Here is a 24,039-nt window from a genome sequence, read left to right as displayed (position 1 = left end):
GTTCTAAAGAAATAGCTATGAGTTTGGTCAACTGAAAGAATGGAATTGGCTGAAAATAGGGCTCAAAGTCGGCGAAATCGCCGATACGCATATGTCACCGAGACCGCTAACTTCGCGGGAGCATAATTCCATGAGTTTTCGACCAAATTTCGAACTTTTGGTGTCATTACCATCGGGAAAAGATTCTCTATCATTTCATAAGAAAAAATAATTTTTTTTTTTTTTTTCAAAAATTGAGCGACATTGAATGACAGTTTCAGAGAGGGGCCTGAAACAGTCAAAGGGTTAAAGTGCAGGCATTGTACTTCCCATTTCCAGGACTCAAGTCCAACTATATGAAAATAACCGGTTTCCCTGAATCCCTTCACTAAATATTACCCTGCTCACACTCCAACAGATCGTCAGGTCCCAAGTACCATTCATTTCCATTCACTCCTATCTAACACGCTCACGCACGCTTGCTGGAAGTCCAAGCCCCTCGCCCACAAAACCTCCTTTACCCCCTCTCTCCAACCCTTTCGAGGACGACCCCTACCCCGCCTTCCTTTCCTAATAGATTTATATGCTTTCCATGTCATTCTACTTTGATCCATTCTCTCTAAATGACCAAACCACCTCAACAACCCCTCTTCTGCCCTCTGACTAATGCTTTTATTAACTCCACACCTTCTCCTAATTTCCACACTCCGAATTTTCTGCATAATATTTACACCACACATTGCCCTTAGACAGGATATGCTGGAGTATATAGGAAACTTCTTGAAGCATGGTGTTTGACTAGTGTCGCTAAACTGCTGACAGGGTTCGCAGTGGAGTGACACGATGATAGTGCACTGCTGCAGGAAACCCTGCCTTTATTTGTTTTCACTGTTAAACACAAATATGTCTGTCTGTCTGCATGTCTAGCTCTACATATCTGTCTTTCTGTCTGCCTGTGTGTGTCAGACTTTCTGTCTGCTGTGTGTCTCGGTCTTTCTGTCTGCCTGTGTGTCTTCCTGTCTGCTTGTCTCTCAGTCTTAGAGAGCGGCTTGTAAACCAACAGGTATTACACAATGCAGTAGTCACATCTGATTCCTGATGCAGTGAAAATGTATATTATTTGCCACTGAGTTGCCAGTCATGCTTATTATGTCTTATATCTTATAGTAGTACCAACACTCTTATATGGGTGTGAAGCTTGGGTTGTGAATCCAGCAGCGAGGAGGCTGTTGGAGACAGTGGAGATGTCCTGTCTAAGGGCAATATGTGGTGTAAATATTATGCAGAAAATTCGGAGTGTGGAAATTAGGAGAAGGTGTGGAATTAATGAAAGTATTAGTCAGAGGGCTGATGAGGGGTTGTTGAGGTGGTTTGGTCATTTAGAGAGAATGGATCAAAGTAGAATGACATGGAGAGCGTTTAAATCTGTAGGGGAAGGAAGGCGGGGTAGCAGTCGTCCTCGAAAAGGTTGGAAGGAAAGGGTAAGGGAGGTTTTGTGGGCGAGGGGCTTGGGCTTCCAGCAGGCGTACGCGAGCGTGTTCGATAGGAGTGAATGGAGACAAATGGTATTTGGTACCTGACGATCTGTTGGAGTGTGAGCAGGGTAACATTTAGTGAAGGGATTCAAGAAAAAGTTTTGGAGTGAGATTAACAAGTTAAGGAAGCCTAGAGAACAAATGGATTTGTCAGTTAAAAATAGGAGAGGAGAGTTATTAAATGGAGAGTTAGAGGTATTGGGAAGATGGAGGGAATATTTTGAGGAATTGTTAAATGTTGATGAAGATAGGGAAGCTGTGATTTCGTGTATAGGGCAAGGAGGAATAACATCTTGTAGGAGTGAGGAAGAGCCAGTTGTGAGTGTGGGGGAAGTTCGTGAGGCAGTAGGTAAAATGAAAGGGGGTAAGGCAGCCGGGATTGATGGGATAAAGATAGAAATGTTAAAAGCAGGTGGGGATATAGTTTTGGAGTGGTTGGTGCAATTATTTAATAAATGTATGGAAGAGGGTAAGGTACCTAGGGATTGGCAGAGAGCATGCATAGTTCCTTTGTATAAAGGCAAAGGGGATAAAAGAGAGTGCAAAAATTATAGGGGGATAAGTCTGTTGAGTGTACCTGGTAAAGTGTATGGTAGAGTTATAATTGAAAGAATTAAGAGTAAGACGGAGAATAGGATAGCAGATGAACAAGGAGGCTTTAGGAAAGGTAGGGGGTGTGTGGACCAGGTGTTTACAGTGAAACATATAAGTGAACAGTATTTAGATAAGGCTAAAGAGGTCTTTGTGGCATTTATGGATTTGGAAAAGGCGTATGACAGGGTGGATAGGGGGGCAATGTGGCAGATGTTGCAAGTGTATGGTGTAGGAGGTAGGTTATTGAAAGCAGTGAAGAGTTTTTACGAGGATAGTGAGGCTCAAGTTAGAGTATGTAGAAAAGAGGGAAATTTTTTCCCAGTAAAAGTAGGCCTTAGACAAGGATGTGTGATGTCACCGTGGTTGTTTAATATATTTATAGATGGGGTTGTAAGAGAAGTAAATGCGAGGGTCTTGGCAAGAGGCGTGGAGTTAAAAGATAAAGAATCACACACAGGGTGGGAGTTGTCACAGCTGCTCTTTGCTGATGACACTGTGCTCTTGGGAGATTCTGAAGAGAAGCTGCAGAGATTGGTGGATGAATTTGGTAGGGTGTGCAAAAGAAGAAAATTAAAGGTGAATACAGGAAAGAGTAAGGTTATGAGGATAACAAAAAGATTAGGTGATGAAAGATTGAATATCAGATTGGAGGGAGAGAGTATGGAGGAGGTGAACGTATTCAGATATTTGGGAGTGGACGTGTCAGCGGATGGGTCTATGAAAGATGAGGTGAATCATAGAATTGATGAGGGAAAAAGAGTGAGTGGTGCACTTAGGAGTCTGTGGAGACAGAGAACTTTGTCCTTGGAGGCAAAGAGGGGAATGTATGAGAGTATAGTTTTACCAACGCTCTTATATGGGTGTGAAGCATGGGTGATGAATGTTGCAGCGAGGAGAAGGCTGGAGGCAGTGGAGATGTCATGTCTGAGGGCAATGTGTGGTGTGAATATAATGCAGAGAATTCGTAGTTTGGAAGTTAGGAGGAGGTGCGGGATTACCAAAACTGTTGTCCAGAGGGCTGAGGAAGGGTTGTTGAGGTGGTTCGGACATGTAGAGAGAATGGAGCGAAACAGAATAACTTCAAGAGTGTATCAGTCTGTAGTGGAAGGAAGGCGGGGTAGGGGTCGGCCTAGGAAGGGTTGGAGGGAGGGGGTAAAGGAGGTTTTGTGTGCGAGGGGCTTGGACTTCCAGCAGGCATGCGTGAGCGTGTTTGATAGGAGTGAATGGAGACAAATGGTTTTTAATACTTGACGTGCTGTTGGAGTGTGAGCAAAGTAACATTTATGAAGGGATTCAGGGAAACCGGCAGGCCGGACTTGAGTCCTGGAGATGGGAAGTACAGTGCCTGCACTCTGAAGGAGGGGTGGTAATGTTGCAGTTTAAAAACTGTAGTGTAAAGCACCCTTCTGGCAAGACAGTGATGGAGTGAATGATGATGAAAGTTTTTCTTTTTCGGGCCACCCTGCCTTGGTGGGAATCGGCCAGTGTGATAATAAAATAAAAATAAAATAATTCAGGAAAACCAGTTATTTTTATATAGCCGGACTTGAGTCCTGGAAATGGGAAGTACAATGCCTGCACTCTAAAGGAGGGGTTCAGGATATTGTCAGTTTGGAGGGATATGTTGTGTATCTTTATACGTACAGTGGACCCCCGCATAGCGAACGCCTTGCATAGCGAACAATCCGCATAGCGAACGCTTTGTTCACTAAAATTTTGCCCCGCATAGTGGACAAAAACCCGCTCAGCGACCTTCGTCCGAGACGCGTCCAATGTTTACCAGCCAGCCTCCGCGGTAACATTCAAGCATACACTCGGAATATTTCGTATTATTACAGTGTTTTCGGTGCTGTTTGTGGAAAATAAGTGACCATGGGCCCCAAGAAAGCTTCTAGTGCCAACCCTACACCTCAAAGGGTAAGAATACCCATTGAAATGAAGAAAGAGATCATTGATAAGTATGAAAGTGGAGTACATATCACCGACCTGGTCAGGTTGTACAAGAAACCAAAATCAACCATCGCTTCTATTGTGGGCAAGAAAACGGCAATCAAGGAAGCTGTGGTTGCCAAAGGTTTAACTGTGTTTTCGAAACAAAGATCGCAAGTGATGGAAGATGTTGAGAGACTCTTATTGGTGTGGAAGTAACCCCAGAAAAGGACTTGCTACCTCAAGTCCTAATGGAAGGGGATTCCCCTTCTAAACACTAACACTCTCTCTCCCCTCCTCCCATCCCATCAATCATCACCAGATCTTCAATAAAAGTAAGTGTCATGTAATTGTGCATGCCTTTTTCAGTTTGTGTGTACTAAAATTAACATTTTTTTGTGGTAAAAAAAATTTTTTTTCATACTTTTGGGTGTCTTGCACGGATTAATTTTATTTCCATTATTTCTTATGGGGAAAATTAATTCGCATAGCGAACATTTCGCATAACGACCAGCCCTCTTGCACGGATTAAGTTCGCTATGCGGGGGTCCACTGTATATGCTTCTAAACTGTTGTCTTCTGAGCACCTCTGCAAAAACAGTGATTATGTGTGAGTGAGGTGAAAGTGTTGAATGATGATGAAAGTATTTTCTTTTTGGGGATTTTCTTTCTTTTTGGGTCACCCTTCCTCGGTGGGAGACGGCCAACTTGTTAAAAAAAAAAAATATCTACAAGCACTGTATAGCACTTTGCCTGGAATTTTTGGGTTATCCTAGGTAATTTACACTATGTATAATAACTGTACTTATGTACGTGTGAGAGAAAGACAGAGATATAGACAGATAGAGGTATAGACAGAGAGACAACAAGTGGTATCAAAAATGAAAGGTTGTTGCACAAATGTTACACATGGGTTATTATCGAGGTTTTTGATATTGCCTCGACCACTTGTGGCCACATCCATCTCAAAGCCACTAAACTCAGGGTCAACATCACTTTCCTCTTAAGAACATAAGAAAGGAGGAACACTGCAGGAGGCCTGTTGGCCCATACTAGGCAGGTCCTTCACAATTCATCCCACTAACAAACATGTGACCAACCCAATTTTCAATGCTACCCAAGAAATAAGCTCTGATGTGCAAGTCCCACTCAAATCCAACCCCTCCCACTCATGTACTTATCCAACTTAAATTTGAAACTACCCAAAGTCCTAGCCTCAATAACCCAACTAGGAAGACTGTTCCACTCATCAACTACCCTATTTCCAAACCAATACTTTCCTATGACCTTTCTAAATCTAAACTTATCTAATTTAAATCCATTACTGCGGGTTCTCTCTTGGAGAGATATCCTCAAGACCTTGTTAATATCCCCTTTATTAATACCTATCTTCCACTTATACACTTCGATCAGGTCTCCCCTCATTCTTCGTCTAACAAGTGAATGTAACTTAAGAGTTTTCAATCTTTCTTCATAAGGAAGATTTCTAATGCTATGTATTAATTTAGTCATCCTACGCTGAATGTTTTCTAACGAATTTATGTCCATTCTGTAATATGGAGACCAGAATTGAGCTGCATAATCTAGGTGAGGCCTTACTAATGATGTATAAAGCTGCAGTATGACCTCTGGACTTCTGTTGCTTACACTTCTTGATATAAATCCCAGTAATCTATTTGCCTTATTACGTACGCTTAGGCATTGCTGTCTTGGTTTAAGGTTGCTGCTTACCATAACCCCCAAGTCCTTTTTGCAATCTGTATGGCTAAGTTCTACATTATTTAACTTATAAGTGCTAGGGTTATGGACACTCCCTAGCTTCAGAACCTTGCATTTATCTACATTGAACTGCATCTGCCACTTTTCTGACCAAGAGTAGAGTTTGTCTAAATCCTCCTGAAGTTCCCTAACATCTACATTTGAATCAATTATCCTACCTATCTTCGTGTCATCGGCGAATTTGCTCATATCACTAGTAATTCCTTCATCAAGATCATTGATCTTTCTTTCTTCTTTCAACACACCGGCCATATCCCACCGAGGCGGGGTGGCCCAAAAGAAAAAACGAAAGTTTCTCCTTTCAAATTTAGTAATATATACAGGAGAAGGGGTTACTAGCCCCTTGCTCCCGGCATTTTAGTCGCCTCTTACAACACGCATGGCCTACGGAGGAAGAATTCTGTTCCACTTCCCCATGGAGATAAGAAATAATCAAGAACAAGAAACTAGAAAGAAAATAGAAGAAAACCCAGAGGGGTATGTATATATACACTTGTACATGTATGTGTAGTGTGACCTGAGTGTAAGTAGAAGTAGCAAGACGTACCTGAAATTTTGCATGTTCATGAGACAGAAAAAAGAACACTAGCAATCCTACCATCATGTAAAACAATTACAGGCTTTCGTTTTACACTCACTTGGCAGGACGGTAGTACCTCCCTGGGCGGTTGCTGTCTACCAACCTACTACCTAGGAAGATCATTGATATATATTATAAACAACAATGGGCCCAAGACTGATCCCTGTGGAACGCCACTTGTTACTGATCCCCATTTGGATTTAACCCCATTTATGGACACTCTCTGCTTCCTGTCCGTAAGCCATGATTCGATCCACGAGAGCACCCTTCCCCCAATGCCATGAGCTGCTACTTTCTTCAACAGTCTTTGGTGCGGAACTCTATCAAATGCCTTACTAAAATCTAAGTAAATAATATCAAATTCTTTATCGTGGTCAACAGCCTCAAAAGCTTTACTGAAGAAAGTTAATAAATTAGTTAGACAAGACCGGGAGTGTTAATACAACATGGCATCAGTGAATCCCTGGTGTTTGCCACACTATTTGCTCTAGCTGGCACTCATTTGAACTGGTGCTCCCATAAGGTACTAAGTGGTCCCACATTTTTTTAATACTGCGCACACCGAGTGTTAAGACCCATTCTATACTGATCAGGGATCTCAGGCCAATCATAACAAATTTGGAGGCAAGAAAAATAAAACATAGATCTACGTTTGGAGTGCTAGCAGTACAAACATAGATCTATGTTTGGACAGTTTAAGGGTTAACATGTCAACGTAGTGCGCTGATGTTACTATAACTGTGGTCTTCCCCCTCTTCAAAAAAGTAAGGACCAATGATTCCTATCGTGGAGACACTGCACCACACTGTCACTTTTGAGCTGTGGAGAGGTCTTTGGTGTAGTCCTTGTGGGTTCCCTGCCACCCGTACCGACAGTTCTGTTTGTTAACATAGCCATCTAGATGGAAATGGGGTTCGTCTGTATGTAAATTTCAAAAATGCATTAAAATGCCTTTTATTTGATGTAATTAAGATTTGTTAATATTTAAAATATGCAAAGCTATTCATTTGTGAAAAACATGCATTTTCTCTACTCCACACTGTACTAGAGTGCTCAAATTAGAATAGGTATGGTTTGTCAGGCAACAGGACAAGTGTCTCCTGACTTGAGTCTTAGTCAGATGATGACCAGTCATTGGAGCTTTTTGGTCATCTAACTGAGGCCTTCTGCTGGCTTACTGGTCTACCTCTTTAAAAATTATGGTCATAGTTATAACCATTCAGTTTATGTAATGCATCTCTGGTCAGTTTTACCCTGCAGTACTCTATAAGCATTGATGATAAGGGAACATCAGCTGCTCCAGGCCTTACTTCAGAGTAAGGCTTCTAGATGTGTCAGGAAAGTTTTTAGTGAAAGTCTGGAAGTATAATAATTACATGGAATTCCTTATGTAACCATTGCAGTGTTAACTGTTTATCTCCAGGTTCTTTCTAATTCTCTTTTATCTGTCCCTCCTGGAAATTGAGCTCCTCAGGCAATTCTTCTGGAGTTGATACTTTGTTGTAATTTTTTTTAACACATCAGCTGTCTCCCACCGAGGCAGGGTGACCTAAAAAAGAAAGAAACACTTTCACCACCATCATTCAACACTTTTGCCATCATTTACACAATCACTGTCATTTCAGAGGTGCTCAGATATGACAGTTTAGTTGTCACTCCAAACTGCCAATATCCCAAACCCCTCCTTTAAAGTGCAGGCATTGTACTTTCCACCTCCAGAACTCGAATCCAGCTAACTGGTTTCACTGAATCCCTTCACTAAACATTACCCTGCTCACACTCCAACAGCTTGTCAGGTCCCGAAAACAATTCATCTCCATTCACTCGTCTCTAACATGCTTAACGCGTGCCTGCTGCAAGTCCAAGCCCCTTGCACACAAAATATCTTTTACCCCCTCCATCCTTTCCTAGGATGACCCCTACCCCTCCTTCCCTCCACTACAGATTTATACTCCCTCCAAGTCATCCTATTTTGTTCCAGCCTCTAAATGACCAAACCACCTCAACAACCCCTCTTCAGCCCTCTGAATAATACTTTTAGTAATTCCACATCTCCTAATTTCCACACTATGAATTCTCTGTATAATATTTATACCACACATTGCCCTTAGACATGACATCTCCACTGCCTCCAGCTTCCTCCTTGCTGCAGCATTTACAACCCATGTGTCACACCCATATAAGAAGTCCCACTGGGGATCTTCATTGACTTACGTAAAGCTTTTGATACAGTTGACCATGACTTGCTCCACGTAAAATTGTCACACTATGGTATAAGAGGGCACTCCCTCAACTACCTCAAGTCATACCTCAGCAACAGAAGCCAATATGTGTACGCAAATGGGGCAAACTCTTCTGCGCAACCAATTACAGTTGGTGTCCCACAGGGAAGTGTCCTTGGCCCTCTTCTCTTTCTCCTATACATAAATGACCTTCCAAATGCTTCGCAATTACTCAAACCCACACTATTTGCAGATGACACTACATACGTCTTCTCTCACCCGAGCCCAGTCACGCTAGCCAATACTGTAAATACCGAATTACAGAAAATATCTACCTGGATGAGGACTAACAAACTTGCACTAAACATTGACAAAACCTACTTCATTCAGTTTGGTAACAGAGCTACAGATGTCCCTCTTAACATAATGATAAACGGATCACCTATCACAAAGCTAACAGAGGGAAAATTCTTAGGAATCCACCTTGATAATAGACTCAAATTTCATACACATATACAACAAATTTCTAAGAAAATTTCCAAGACTGTAGGCATACTATCGAAGATACGGTACTATGTTCCACAGTCAGCCCTCCTGGCCCTATATCACTCTCTTATTTACCCCTATCTCACCTATGGAATTTGTGCATGGGGCTCAACAACAATTAACCATCTCAGACCACTAATTACACAACAAAAGGCTGCAGTTAGAATGATAACAAATTCTCACTACAGGCAGCACACTCCACCAATATTCAATACACTAAACCTACTCACCATACAAAACATCCATACTTATTACTGCACCTATTACATACATAGAACACTTAACTCTGATATTAACCCTCCCCTCAAACATCTCCTTGCCAACCTCAACAGAACACACGACCATAACACAAGGCACAGATCACTCTTTGATGTTCCTCGTGTCCATCTCACACTATGCAAAAACTCAATGCACATAAAAGGCCCTAAAATCTGGAATTCATTACCTGTACATATAAAAGAAACACTACCTGTTTATAAATTCAAGTCTCTTCTCAAAGATCACTTACTCACCCAAAACCAAATAAATACTGAATAACTGAACCTTATAAATTGTATATCTTAAATGTTTCTCACAATTATATCACATAAATGTTAAACCTAAAACCCAATCTAACTTTATTATTTTTTAAATACACTACCTAACAGATTACTCCATACGACTGAATGTACAACAATGCATGCAACCATATGACCTGTCTTTGTAATACTCATTTGTGCTTTATAGTTATCTGTTTACAATAATGTATTATCACTGATTTCATCATTGCTTAGTTAATTTTAAGCCAGCCCGAAATGCTATGCATAGTATAAGTGGCTTTGGCATGCTGCTCTTATCTGTATTTTTTTGTACCTCTGTATGTATGCTCAAATTGTTAATAAATAAATAAATAAATAAATAAATGGTACCGCTATATTCTCGTACATTCCCTTCTTTGCCCCCATGGATAACGTTTTTTTTTCTCCACAGACACCTCAGTGCACTGCTAACTTTTTTTCCTCCAATTCTATGGTTAACCTTGTCCTTCATAAACCCATCTGCTGACAAGTCTACTCCCAAATATCTGAACACCTTCATGTCTTCCATACCCCTTCCCTCCAGTGTGATATCCAACTTTTCTTTGCCTAACTTGTTTGATACCCTCATAACCTTACTCCTATGTTCAGTTGCAACTTTCTTCCTTTACACACCCTCCCAAACTCGTCCACAAACCTTTGCAACTTTTCTTTAGGATCCCCCAAAAGCTCAGTATCATCAGCAAAAAACTAACTGTGTCAACCCCCATTTGTATTTGATTCCCCATAATTTAATCCCACCCCTCTCCCCAACACCCTAGCATTTACTTCTTTTACAGCCCCATCTTCATGCATGTCTTCAAAGCCTTCATATCCAGTACTCCTTGCCAGAGTCACTTAGCTGGACCTGACTCCTTACTAAGGAAAAATTAAAGAAATTATTTACTAAGGAGACCAAACACACAACCCTTTAGCTCAGCTTGATTTATTTTTTTTTATTATCACACCGGCCGATTCCCACCAAGGCAGGGTGGCCCGAAAAAGAAAAACTTTCACCATCATTCACTCCATCACTGTCTTGCCAGAAGGGTGCTTTACACTACAGTTTTTAAACTGCAACATTAACACCCCTCCTTCAGAGTGCAGGCACTGTACTTCCCATCTCCAGGACTCCAAGTCCGGCCTGCCGGTTTCCCTGAACCCCTTCATAAATGTTACTTTGCTCACACTCCAACAGCACATCAAGTATTAAAAACCATTTGTCTCCATTCACTCCTATCAAACCCGCTCACGCATGCCTGCTGGAAGTCCAAGCCCCTCGCACACAAAACCTCCTTTACCCCCTCCCTCCAACCTTTCCTAGGCCGACCCCTACCCCGCCTTCCTTCCACTACAGACTGATGCACTCTTGAAGTCATTCTGTTTCGCTCCATTCACTCTACATGTCTGAACCACCTCAACGACCCTTCCTCAGCCCTCTGGACAACAGTTTTGGTAATCCCACACCTCCTCCTAACTTCCAAACTACGAATTCTCTGCATTATGTTCACACCACACATTGCCCTCAGACATGACATCTCCACTGCCTCCAGCCTTCTCCTCGCTGCAACATTCATCACCCGTGCTTCACACCCATATAAGAGCGTTGGTAAAACTATACTCTTATACATTCCCCTCTTTGCCTCCAAGGACAAAGTTCTTTGTCTCCACAGACTCCTAAGTGTACCACTCACCCTTTTCCCCTCATCAATTCTATGATTCACCTCATCTTTCATAGACCCATCCGCTGACATGTCCACTCCCAAATATCTGAATACATTCACCTCCTCCATACTCTCTCACTCCAATCTGATATCCAATCTTTCATCACCTAATCTTTTTGTTATCCTCATAACCTTACTCTTTCCTGTATTCACTTTTAATTTTCTCCTTTTGCATACCCTACCAAATTCATCCACCAATCTCTTCAACTTCTCTTCAGAATCTCCCAAGAGCACAGTGTCATCAGCAAAGAGCAACTGTGACAACTCCCACTTTGTGTGATTCTTTATCTTTTAACTCCACGCCTCTTGCCAAGACCCTCGCATTTACTTCTCTTACAACCCCATCTATAAATATATTAAACAACCACGGTGACATCACACATCCTTGTCTAAGGCCTACTTTTACTGGGAAATAATTTCCCTCTTTCCTACATACTCTAACTTGAGCCTCACTATCCTCGTAAAAACTCTTCACTGCTTTCAGTAACCTACCTCCTACACCATACACCTGCAACATCTGCCACATTGCCCCCCTATCCGCCCTGTCATACGTCTTTCCCAAATCCATAAATGCCACAAAGACCTCTTTAACCTTATCTAAATACTGTTCACTTATATGTTTCACTGTAAACACCTGGTCCACACACTCCCTACCTTTCCTAAAGCCTCCTTGTTCATCTGCTATCCTATTCTCCGTCTTACTCTTAATTCTTTTAATAATAACTCTACCATACACTTTACCAGGTATACTCAACAGACTTATCCCCCTATAATTTTTGCACTCTCTTTTGTCCCCTTTGCCTTTATACAAAGGAACTATGCATGCTCTCTGCCAATCCCTAGGTACCTTACCCTCTTCCATACATTTATTAAATAATTGCACCAACCACTCCAAAACTATATCCCCACCTGCTTTTAACATTTCTATCTTTATCCCATCAATCCCGGCTGCCTTACCCCCTTTCATTCTACCTACTTGATTTGGTGGAAAATATTTCTGCAACATGTAGAACTCAGATTTTGTGCATAATATGGTATACTATTTCACGCTTTACAGAATATAATATCAGGAGTTTTTAGAGCACTATGAAACTACTTGCTTTATTTCAATTATGTTACAATAAAATTCCATTAACATAAGAAAGAAGAAGCACTGGAACAGGCCTACTGGTCCATGCTAGGCAGGTTGAAGTCACACCCACACACATGCACTCGTGTACTTGTCTAGCCTATTTTTAAAGCTACTTAAGGTTTTCATTTCAACGATACACTATTACCAAACCAATGTTTTTCTATATCCTTTCTAAATCTAAATTTTTTCTAGCTTGAACCTATTGCTGTGAGTCCTGTTAGATATTTTTAGCATGTTATTTACATTCTCATTATTTATGCCTTTTTCCATATATACACCTCAATCATATTTCCCCTAATTCTGCACCTTTCTAGAGTGCATATTTAGTGCCCTCAGTTTATCCTCATAGGAAAGATTTCTCATTCATGGAATCAACTTTGTCTTCCTACTCTATATGTTTTCCAGCTCATTTGTTTATTCTATAATACAGGCACTGGAACTATACAACATAATCTAAATAAGTCCTAACCAATGGTATATAGAGTTGAAATATAACCTGAGAGCTCCCGTTGTTTATATTTCTTTATATGAAGCCAAGAATTATGTGATTTCATATTAGTATAAGAGAGTTTACTGTAAATTAAGTGATGGATTTTTATCTTATAGATCCATATTGTTAAAGACACGTGGAAAAATTACAGAAATGAAGGTAGCAATGTTGAATGATCAGTATCTTTCTTTTCCTCATATTTACTCATTATTTCTTCATTTTTGACACTGTCCACATTCTAAAAGTGTGTAATTCATTCCCATATAAAATATTCTCACATCTCAAAAAATTATGCTGTTTAATGTGTGTTTTCATTGCATATTGAGCATTAGTATTATGGAAGTGAAATTTTCAGTGCTGTAAATAACTAGAAGAATAAAATTCATAATTCCATGGCTGGAGCATTTCAAAGCTAATCCACAAATTGGAGTTGAAAACTGGGCAGCATTTCAGTACAGAATGTATCATTCAGCTTTTATCTTTGTAGGCTAGTTATAAACTGTTTAATTTTATTGAACAGGGAGTCATACTCGGCCAACAGAACCCGTGACAATTGAGCCCCAGTCTCGTCAGACGGAGTCCCGTCAATTTGCTTGTTCCCAAGAACAGCAGCAGCAGCAACCGCAGCAGCAGCAACCGCAGCAGCAGCAACAGCAGCAGCAACAGCAACAACAACAACAACAACAACAACAACAACAACAACAACAACAGCAACAGCAGCAGAGTACAAGTGAGGTTCCAACCACATCCTCGACTGATGCCAGCACATCTCAGACACCCTCATCTTCATTACAGCAGCCTGCCACCACCACTGCCTCATCTTGCTGTCTTTTTGGTAATATCCTTAAGGCCAGTTTGAAAGGAACTAATGCATCTTTTATCTCATGAAATGCAAAAGGTATATAGCTTTGCTTTAGTTTTAGCAAGTAACTATATGTATTGATTCATATACTATATTAATGACTACACTGAATGGAAGAGTTTCACTTAGTGATTTTTCTCCAGTCCAACTGTAATAAGGAATTTTTATGTGAACTGAAAGCTTTAATGTATGTATTGTGCAGCTAAATTTTGACACATCCTCTAAGCATTGGCAATAAAGGTACAAGGGGTTAAGGATTCATTGTGCAGTTACTGCACCTAGTGTTAAGTTATGTATATTAAAGCTTAACTTAAAACAAGTGGGTTGTTCCATTCAGACAACCTGTAATGCCATAAATGCTTGCTGCATATACATACTTAGGATGTTGGTCAACCAATGGGATCTTGCTTAACTGTGACTGTCTGAATGAAATTTCTATGCAGTTCAAACTTAAATTGTGTAAGAATGTTTCGATTCTTATAATTGTATATGAAGTGGCAGATGAGAGGTCGTGGAAGTAAATGATTAGTCTTTATACTTTTGTTGATCCATTTGAATGCCTTAACACAGTTAATGTTAAGAATGTAGTCACTGATAGTTCAATCCTGCCAAAATACTTTTGTTCAAATCATGCAATATTTTTGTTTTCTTTGGTGTTAAATTGCTTTTATCTATTAATAAAAGCATGGAAACTGCTACCAGTGAGCAGTATTCAGAAGTTGATGTAGGCGTTCCATTTTCAACTATTCAAGCATAAATCACTGCCCTTTTCCCACTTACACTTCTTAGATGCCTAGTAATATTGGTCATTGCACTTGCAAAACATAACTTAGTGCTTCTTTACCTGTTCATTGTCAAGCAGTTGTTTTATATGTTATCTAAAAGGTATGATTTAGACTGAGAACACAAAGAGGGTGCCTCATTTTTTTCTCTTTGCTGTAGTAAACATTGGAGCTTAGAATACAGATGGCAAGAAGAGATGGGATTAATGGTATTTGTATTCATTATAATTATGTGCTAAACCTGTATGGGTAACTTGGCACGTGGAGTGGTGGAGGCTTATTCCTCTGTATGGCAAGTGCAAGATGCACGCTACTTATTTATATTCACGTTCGGTGATATTTTTAGAGTAGTGTTCTATGGCAATTTTTATATATGTACATGTTACTAATTCAAATATTGCTAAGCAGATATGGATAATCATCAAAAATAATTTCAGACTTGTAATAAGTAAAAGTGGAAAATGAAAAATTCTTCCCTTTGAACCTCCTGCACATGTTCACATCTGTGAATGCTTCACTTTTCCACTATCAACACCAGCGCAGTCATTTTTCAATTTATACAAGTAAAATTGTATCCTGGTAGCTGGTGCAACTTTTATTTACTAAACCACTCTGCCAGCATTAACATTTATTTCTCATACAATTGCCACTGAATTTATCAGACTTGACATTTACATAATTTTTTTTTTACCTGAGAATGTTGGCTTATACTAAACATCTCCCCACTTAGTTGATTTGTTGTTGTCTGGCTATATACCATATACTCTATCATATAAGCCTTTTTTTTTTTAAACCGTTAAAAGCTATCTTACGTGTCCTACGTCAAAAATATTATTGAGGAAGAAAATATGAAAATTATATTTAAAAGTAATATTTTGTTTATGGGGAAGCTCTAAGCCCATAAATGTCATGCAGCACCAGAAGAATGGAAGTTGAGGATACTATAATCACCCTCCTCCATAACTGGCCACTACACATCACCCCCCTCAACAACATTCCACCACCTGCCACACTTCTAAAATATCTGAACTACATTACTTTTTGATCTTTGGCTTGATTGCAGTAATGCGTGTTTAGAGGCAGCGTTTCTGACAACTTCAACATTTTTTTGTTTTTTTCCATCTTCACTCCCTCACTTTTATTATGAATGGTATCCTCATTACAAGAGTAATATAATGGTAATAGCAGTAGAGCGCATGTATGATAGCATGCACTAAAAGTTTTTCCACAAGTGCTTCTAAAATTAGGATGTGTGTGATGTAAAGGTATGTCTTGTGTGATGGAAATAATGGTAATTATACAGTGGCAATTATTGTATTTCAGACTGCACATCCCACTGTATGTCTGTAGGGAAGGTTCATATTAAACGAAGCAGCAGCTTTATATATGCTGGACTATAAATCACCACAGTGTATGTTAGAATGTTAGTGTGAAGGAAAGAGGGGGAAAAAAGCATATCTGTAACAGGTTTCGAGGGTTCTACCCTCCCAAGCTGGCCAGAGGCTAGGCTACTTGTTGACTACCTAGTCAACAAGGCTGTTGTTGCTAGTGAGTGGCCTGCAGGCATACATAGCTATCACTGCCTGGCTGTCCTGGCAATCATAGGAGATAGTGGTCCAATTTCCTCCAGAAAACTTGGATATTTGGGAGTTGAACTAAGGTTCTTGGCACTGTGTGTGAAATTTATCTGTGTATTTATTCTCATTTTGATCACCCATTTTGCAACATAGCTCTGGGAGCTTCAGCATCTCAAAGATATTCTTTGTAATGTTATATTAGTTCCTGTGAATAGTTAAAGATTTATATTCACTTATTTATGGTAATTTAATATTCATAGTTATGTTCAAGAATTAAAAGTAATCAAAGTATATAATAATGTCAGATGTTTAATTTTAAATAGAGCAAGACATTCAAAATGGCTGTTTTCTTGTTGAGAGTTTGATTCATTTACATTTTGTAAATAATGAACTAATGATTCTTTCCATAATTTTTGTGACAAGTTCAAATTTACTCTTCTGTCTTCAAATTTTAAACAGTTTATATAGTCTTTGAATCCAAGTAATTAAAGTATTTATTTATATTAAAGTATTAGAAATTTATTATATAAATCTCTGCTATATTTTTGTACAGTACTGTATTGGAGAGATGTTTTGTTTACCAAACTACACACAGTAAATTTGTCTCCATCTTAATGATCTTCAGAGATTGTCAGTCATTTCCAGTAAGTGAGAGGATTTTTAAGGTGAGACTGCATGTGCTTAGGTGTGCAGAAATAGCTTATAGTGCCTGGCAGTGGTAATAACTTGTCTCCTGATTTACTCATCAAACTCACTCACCTGCCATATTAATTATAATGCAAAATAAGACTGAATATTATACTTTAAAATTGTCAGATTTTTTATACTTGTGCAATATTTAGTACTGTGTATTAGAATTAGGGATCTCTCACTTTTTCTCTACTTCATTTCTAGACTATATATTGAAAATACCTGTTCATACTGGCTTGAAACAAAGCTTCCAATTGTAAATGAACAATATTGTCTCCTGGTGGCTACTATGGAAAGTAAATTTTATTTACCAGAAATGAGATGTAGTGGATTGAGGGTTGAGGATAGGTGAAGAGCATGTCATGACACCATTGCTGGCAAAGTGCACAACTGACCTTCCATTTGGAGATTTTTGACAAGTATTTTTGTCCATCCTCAACTATTGTTAATTCACAACTGTTGTGGTTTGGTAATGGTCCAGGACAAACAAAAGTATTTAATATTTACTCCACATTGTGGGTTAGCTGTGAATGGAAGATAGGCAAGTAGGTGTGTGCGCATGTGTACATGTGTGTGCGTGCATGTATGTGCTCGTGCGTGCATGCATGCACATTGCAGCAACAGTGCACAAAGGAAGCTACACATTGCACTATACACAATGCATAATACCTGATGATGTGCTGGATGGTTTCATCTCAGATCACATGCCCAGAATTTGTTTTAACTTGGCAGGAGGATACAGGAAAATATTAGCTATTACTTACACACTAGCTGCCTTTCTTGAAGAGCTTAGGCATCACTAAACAAGTGTTGAGCCACTATACCTGACTCCATTTTCTGTGTATGTGCTTTTTACTTGTTATCTTCCAAACCTCAAGTTTAGCTGATAAGTAAGACACACATGCAGTCCTCTGACCTTGTGTTTGGTTTAAAATAGCAGCTTTGAGGTGTTTTCTAAGGTGGTTATTATGGTTTTATTGACTGTTTCTTGGTATCAGTTGATAGAATGAAAAACATATTTATGAAATAGAGATGATCTTGGTCAGTTTCAGAATCAGAAGTTCGTAGCTGGAAATTGGGCTCAGAGTAACGAAAGTGTTCAATTTTTGGAGTTTCCTGAGGAATGGTAGGGCTCCCTATTACCCCCAATCTGTTTTATGGATTTTTACTAGGTTTGATTTAATTATTAGAATGCTGTAAACCATGACAAATCATACCTGGTTATATTATATTATGCAGGATATAGGGAGAATCTTTGATTTTTTGTTTGGTGAAGAATTTAAAATGGAAGACAAGCGTAATATAAGAGAAGCTTGGGGATGTGATTACTGCACAGAATAAAGGCATTTTAGTGCCTGTACTGTCTATAGTGTTTATTTTGGACAATTTTAAACTGGAATTTTTTTAATTTTATGTGAAATTGGACAAATTTATACGGTAGTTTTGATAGTTGAATGGGCAGTTGCATGTACTCAGTCAATAGAATGGAAGGCAAAATGGCTAAAAATATGGTCAAATTGAGCAACAGAATTGGTTTTAAGTAGAACTCGGTCAGCAAAATCGCCAATACGTAAAATGCAGCCAGACTACTAACTTTGTCCCTGTGTAATTCTGTAAGTTTTCCATTAACTTTATATTTTTTGGTGTCATTACCTTCAGGAAAAGATTCTACCATTTCAGTTTTTTTTTTTTCAAATGTGGACACTGAGCCTTTTTAATTTCAGAAGTCTGGTGGACAGTGAGAGTCAAATGACAGTCTTCTTAAATGGACATCCCCTTCCCCAGTAATCCATTAAATTGAGGTTTCAATGCATTTAAGTTTATGAAAGATAAGGTGAATCATAGAATAGGTGAAGAAAAGAAGATAGCTAAAGGATTGAGATTCCTTTGTAAAGTAGATTCATCGTTGTTGCAAAGAGAGTACTGTACCAGAGTATAATGGTCTAACATTTGGATGGGTATGAGGTGAGGAGGAGGTTGGAGATAATGGAGTTAGGTTTGAAACAAGTGTGCTGTAAATATAATACAAGAGTATGAAGTAAGGACATTCAAGAGATCTGCTAAAGGGATTTGAAATGAATCAATGAGTGTTTGGCGAGATGTTAAGGTTATTAAGAAAGAATAGAGTAGGACAGGCTGAATGAGAGGGCACGTAAGTTTGGGATGGATGGGAGGTGTTGTAGAGGACATTCCAGGAAGGGTCAGAAGAAGGGTGTGAAGATAATTTTGAAAGATGGGGTTACAGCATTTATCCATCATATGTAAGCATGTTAGATCTGAGTTAGTAAAGATAAGTGGCCTTTGCTATTTGACATACTGTTGAAGTATGACCAAGGTAATATTCATGAATGGTTTAAGGCAAACAGGTTAGCTGGACTTGAGTTCTGGAGGAAGTATAGTGACTACACTGTGGAGGATGGGTGGAATTGATGTGGTTCCTCAGAGTATTTTAATTGTGTTCATACACTCATTGAAAGACAGCTAGGAAATAAGGGCTAGTGAATATGGATTATCCTGCCTTTGTGAGAAATGGGCAGTATGTTGAAAAAAAGTGACAGGATAGTAACATTACACCTGCCTGGACAGTTGCTGCCTACCATCCTCTTATTGTTTTCTATTATGATTATTATTTTATCAAGAATCAAACCTCTTCATACCTATTATAGTAATAGCAATAATATATAATAGTAATACACTTTTAAATTAGTATATCTTCTAGTCTCTGCACTAATAAATAGGAAAATTTGAAATACATAGTTTATTACTGAGGAGGAGGGGAAGGGTTAGGAAAAATAAGAAAGTGGTGGGGAAGATTTATGATATCTATATATTTATATTTATATATTTATATTATAGGGTATACTCTACTGGGATTGGAGGTAGGTAGGTAATACCTCAAAACTTACCTAGTTACTGGTGAAACTTAATATTGCAGTATGATGTTTGTGCCATAGGAAGGGTGTATAATGAGTGAAATATGTAGCCAAGCTGGCCAGCAACTAGAAAGAGCTTTTATATTTATGACAACCACACAAAACAATCCCCACTTGTATAGCGAGTTGTGCTACAAAAAGCAACTCGTGGATTTAGGTAGTACTTGATAAACAATGTGTGTTTACTCAGCGTTATGAACTGATGAGCTTGTGGTATGACCAAAGTGATCTTGGTCAAGGAGTACTGAGGCTAGCTGTAAATATTATAGCAAACTGCATGCAAGTCACACTAGTGAAATATACTATACATATTTAATGACAAAGAGATTTACACTAATGTACTTCTTTACAAGGCAGCTTATACTAGAAAACTCCAGCCTGTTACTCAGCATGTCTCCTAGATAGATATTGTTCATTTTGTTTATAGTCTGGATAAACAGTAAATAAACCTGATATCAGAATTGCCTGGTCCAAGTCTTGCCTGAACTGTCTTATTAATGATCAGAACAAACTTGAATTGCTTTTGTGACCAGTAGCCATCAACATCAGTCATATTTGGTATTCATTATATTCCAGTAGTTCCTGTAGCACTCTTCTTTAAATATCTGGTTAATGTTAGTTTTTCACGTGTTAAAGGTAAAAAAATTTTTTGTGAATACAGTGGAACCTCGACTTACGAGTGCCCTAACGTATGAGTTACAGGCCATCACTCGGTTTATTTTTCGCTCTGAGTTACGAGCCAAAATCCAAGTTACGAGCGAGCTTCAGAATGCTGCCAGTAGTTGGCGCAGCGAACGCCACAACATCCGCTCAGCAGTGCACGTGTTTACCTCACCATGGAAGCATTTCTCTTGTGTTGCGCTTGCGTTTTGTGCAGTTATTTTTGCCAAATTTCTTTTTTCTAACCATGGGTCCTAAGAAAGTAAGTGCAAAGGACGGTGCTGAGAAGAAAGAGGATGATGTCCATTTAATTAAAAAATTAAATCATAGATAAACACGAGTGAGGTGTGCGGGTTGTGGACTTGGCCAGGCAGTACCGGCGTAGCACTTCTACGTACTACTTTATAAAACCAGTTTATTTCTTTACATTCTCTGTTATTTTTATATAGCCAGACTCGAGTCCTGGAAATAGGAAGTACAGTGCCTGCACTCTAAAGGAGGGGTTTCGGGATATTAGCAGTTTGGAGGGATATGTTGTGTATCTTTATACGTATATGCTTCTAAACTGTTGTGTTCTGAGCACCTCTGCAAAAACAGTGATTATGTGTGAGTGAGGTGAAAGTGTTGAATGATGATGAAAGTATTTTCTTTTTGGGGATTTTCTTTCTTTTTTGGGTCACCCTGCCTCGGTGGGAGACGGCCGACTTGTTGAAAAAAAAAAAAAATCTGTTATGTTTTATTATGTTTTTATACAATATTTCTTATTTATAAATACATTGTTTCACTGTTTTCCTTATGAAACTAGTGATCTAGTGCAGTTAGCCTCACAAACACTCCATTTTCAAGGGGGGAAGAATGAGAAGATATGGTCAGAGCAGGAGTGGGAGTGGCTGCCACCACTCGTCACATAATGACAACATATTTTATTCATTCTAGAGTATATATCATGTTTCTATGTTATTTACAGTGGACCCCTGGATTACGTAGACATCGGATTTCGTAATATGTAAGGTTTTTCGTCTAAATGTTGGCTCGGTGATCATCATTGAACTCTGTAATAGTCATTCGTCACGAATGTGTCCATGCACTGACACACTATTTACAGCCAGTGTGCCATTGTTTATCAGCCAGTGAGGATGATCCCCACGTTCATACGATACATTTTGTATTATTCCATTCTTTTTAGTGCTTGCAACTGCTAAATAAGCCACTATGGGCCAAAAGAAAGCTCCTAGTGCCAGACCTTCAGTAAAGAACCGATAAACACGATAGAATTCAAGAAAGAGCACACTAGCCAGGGTACTTCTCCCACACACACACCAGCCAGGGTACTTCCCCACACACCAGCCAGGGTAGTACCGCACACACCAGACAAGGTACTTCCCCCCACACATGATATGATTTGAGTGGGACTTGCGCACGAGTGAATAGAATTGTCAAAGCTTATTGCTTGGGAAGCATTGAAAATTGGGTTGGACAAATATGATTCTGTTAGTGGGATGGTTTGTGAAGGACCTGCCTAGTATGGGCCAACAGGTCTACTGTAGTGTTCTTGCTTTCTTATGTACATCGGCCAGGGTACTTCCCCACACACCAGCCAGGGTACTTCCCCACACACCAGCCAGGGTACTTCCCCACACACCAGCCAGGGTACTTCCCCACACACACGATTTGATTTGAGTGGGACTTGCACATGAGTGAATAGAATTATCAAAGCTTATTGCTTAGCAAGCATTGAAAATTGGGTTGGGGAAATACGATTCTGTTAGTGGGATGGTTTGTGAAGGACCTGCTTAGTATGGGCCAACAGGCCTGCTTATGTGTTCCTGCTTTCTTATGCTCTTATGTACACCAGCTGAGGAAATTGCTTCAGAGGAGAAAGAGAGAGGGAAGAAGGTGCCTTCTTCAAAGATTAACCCTTTCAGGGTTTTTGATGTACTAGTACGTTTTACACACCAGGGTTATTAATGTATTATTACACGTAAATTCTAGCGCTTTCAAATCTAGCAAGAGAAAGCTGGTAGGCCTACATATGAAAGAATGGGTCTATGTGGTCAGTGTGCACAGTATAAAAAAAAATCCTGCAGCACACAGTGCGTAATGAACAAAAAAAAAAAACTGACTGTTTTTGGTTTAAAACGGCGACTTTCCATTGTATTTTCGTATGGTATTTATGGTTGTATTCTAGTTTTCCTTTACTCATTTTATAGAATGGAAGACATATTACAGAAATTGAGATGATTTTGATTGGTTTCACAATGAAAAGTACCTTGAAATTGAGCTCAAAGTAGCAGAAATGTTCGATTTTTGCCATAGTTCAAAAGTAAACACATCATGCTACGTGTCCAATACACGTCGGCTGGTGAGTCTAATATTCTTTCACAAGTGCACTGATATTATTTATACTGTTATGCAGTAGTCTGCATAACAGTAAATCTTCTATTTTTTGTGAGAATAAAAAGTTTAAAGCAAAAGAAATCTAAGAGGGGCTTTGGGACGTGACTAATGAACAGAGGAAATGTTATTTTAGTGCCAGGAATGTCTGTCTTGTTTATTCTGGACCCTATTTGGAAATTGGCATCTTTTAAAATTTGTGTGAAATTCTCAAAATTGCCAATCTCTGACCACTTTATTGGATAGTTGAAATGGGTAAATGGGTGGTTTCTTGTACTCACTCGATAGAAAAAATGGAGTTCGAGCGAAATAGTTATGATTTTTATTGACTAGTACACAGGAATTGGCCGAAAATAGGGCTCAAAGTGGGCAAAATCGCCAATGCATGAACATCGTCGAGACTGGTAACTTCGTGAGAGCATAATTCCATAAGTTTTCCATCAGATTTCATACTTTTGGTGTCATGATCAGGAAAAGATTATCATTTCATAAGGAAAAATAATTTTTTTTTTTTTTCTGAAAAATTTTTGACCCTGAGAACAAGTTTAGGAGAGGGCCTCTCGACCCTGAAAGGGTTAAGGATATTTGTGCAAAGTGGAGTGAGGTGCAAACATTTGTGGAGGAACATCACATTAACTCTCTCCCCTCCTCCTATCTTCCATACACTAACAATAGTCTTCAATAAAGGTAAGTGTGATATTATTGTTTTATACTCGATTTCTCATTCTTTTCTGTATGTAAATCTGTATTTAATCTATAAAAAATAATTTTTGTTCATACTTTTGAGTGTCTGGAACGGATTAATTGGATTTACATTATTTCTTACGGGGAAAATTAATTCGGAAATTATCAGATTCGGGTTTAGTCACTGCCTCTGGAACGGATTACGAAAACCGGGGGTCCACTGTATGTTGTTTATTATGTCATGTTAGATCAGTTGTGATTGTTTATTATGTCATGTTAGATCAGTTGTGATTGTTTATTATGTCATGTTAGATCAGTTGTGATTGTTTATTATGTCATGTTAGATCAGTTGTGATAGATAAATAAGCCATAGAGTTGATATTAGCATTATAT

The 24,039-nt window shown here is 39.1% G+C and overlaps 1 protein-coding gene across 3 annotated transcripts in view; it reads left to right on the top strand.

Moving 5' to 3' along the window:
• The window catches only part of LOC128697670 (tubulin polyglutamylase TTLL5-like), a 130,256-nt gene extending 106,761 nt beyond the window's left edge, over window positions 1-23,495 (top strand). For all 3 annotated transcript variants that reach the window (XM_070099771.1, XM_070099772.1, XM_070099770.1), the window contains one exon: window positions 13,585-23,495. In XM_070099771.1, coding sequence (XP_069955872.1) covers window positions 13,585-13,952 — 368 coding nt within the window. In that variant the 3' untranslated portion in view covers window positions 13,953-23,495. The remainder of the gene's footprint in view (window positions 1-13,584) is intronic.
• The last annotated feature ends 544 nt before the right edge of the window (window positions 23,496-24,039 follow it).

The sequence above is a fragment of the Cherax quadricarinatus genome, chromosome 68 (genome assembly GCF_038502225.1).
Source record: "Cherax quadricarinatus isolate ZL_2023a chromosome 68, ASM3850222v1, whole genome shotgun sequence".
NCBI lineage: Eukaryota > Metazoa > Arthropoda > Malacostraca > Decapoda > Parastacidae > Cherax > Cherax quadricarinatus.
The sequence above is the reverse complement of the archived record's forward strand: the minus strand, read 5'-3'. Positions and strand labels throughout refer to the sequence as shown.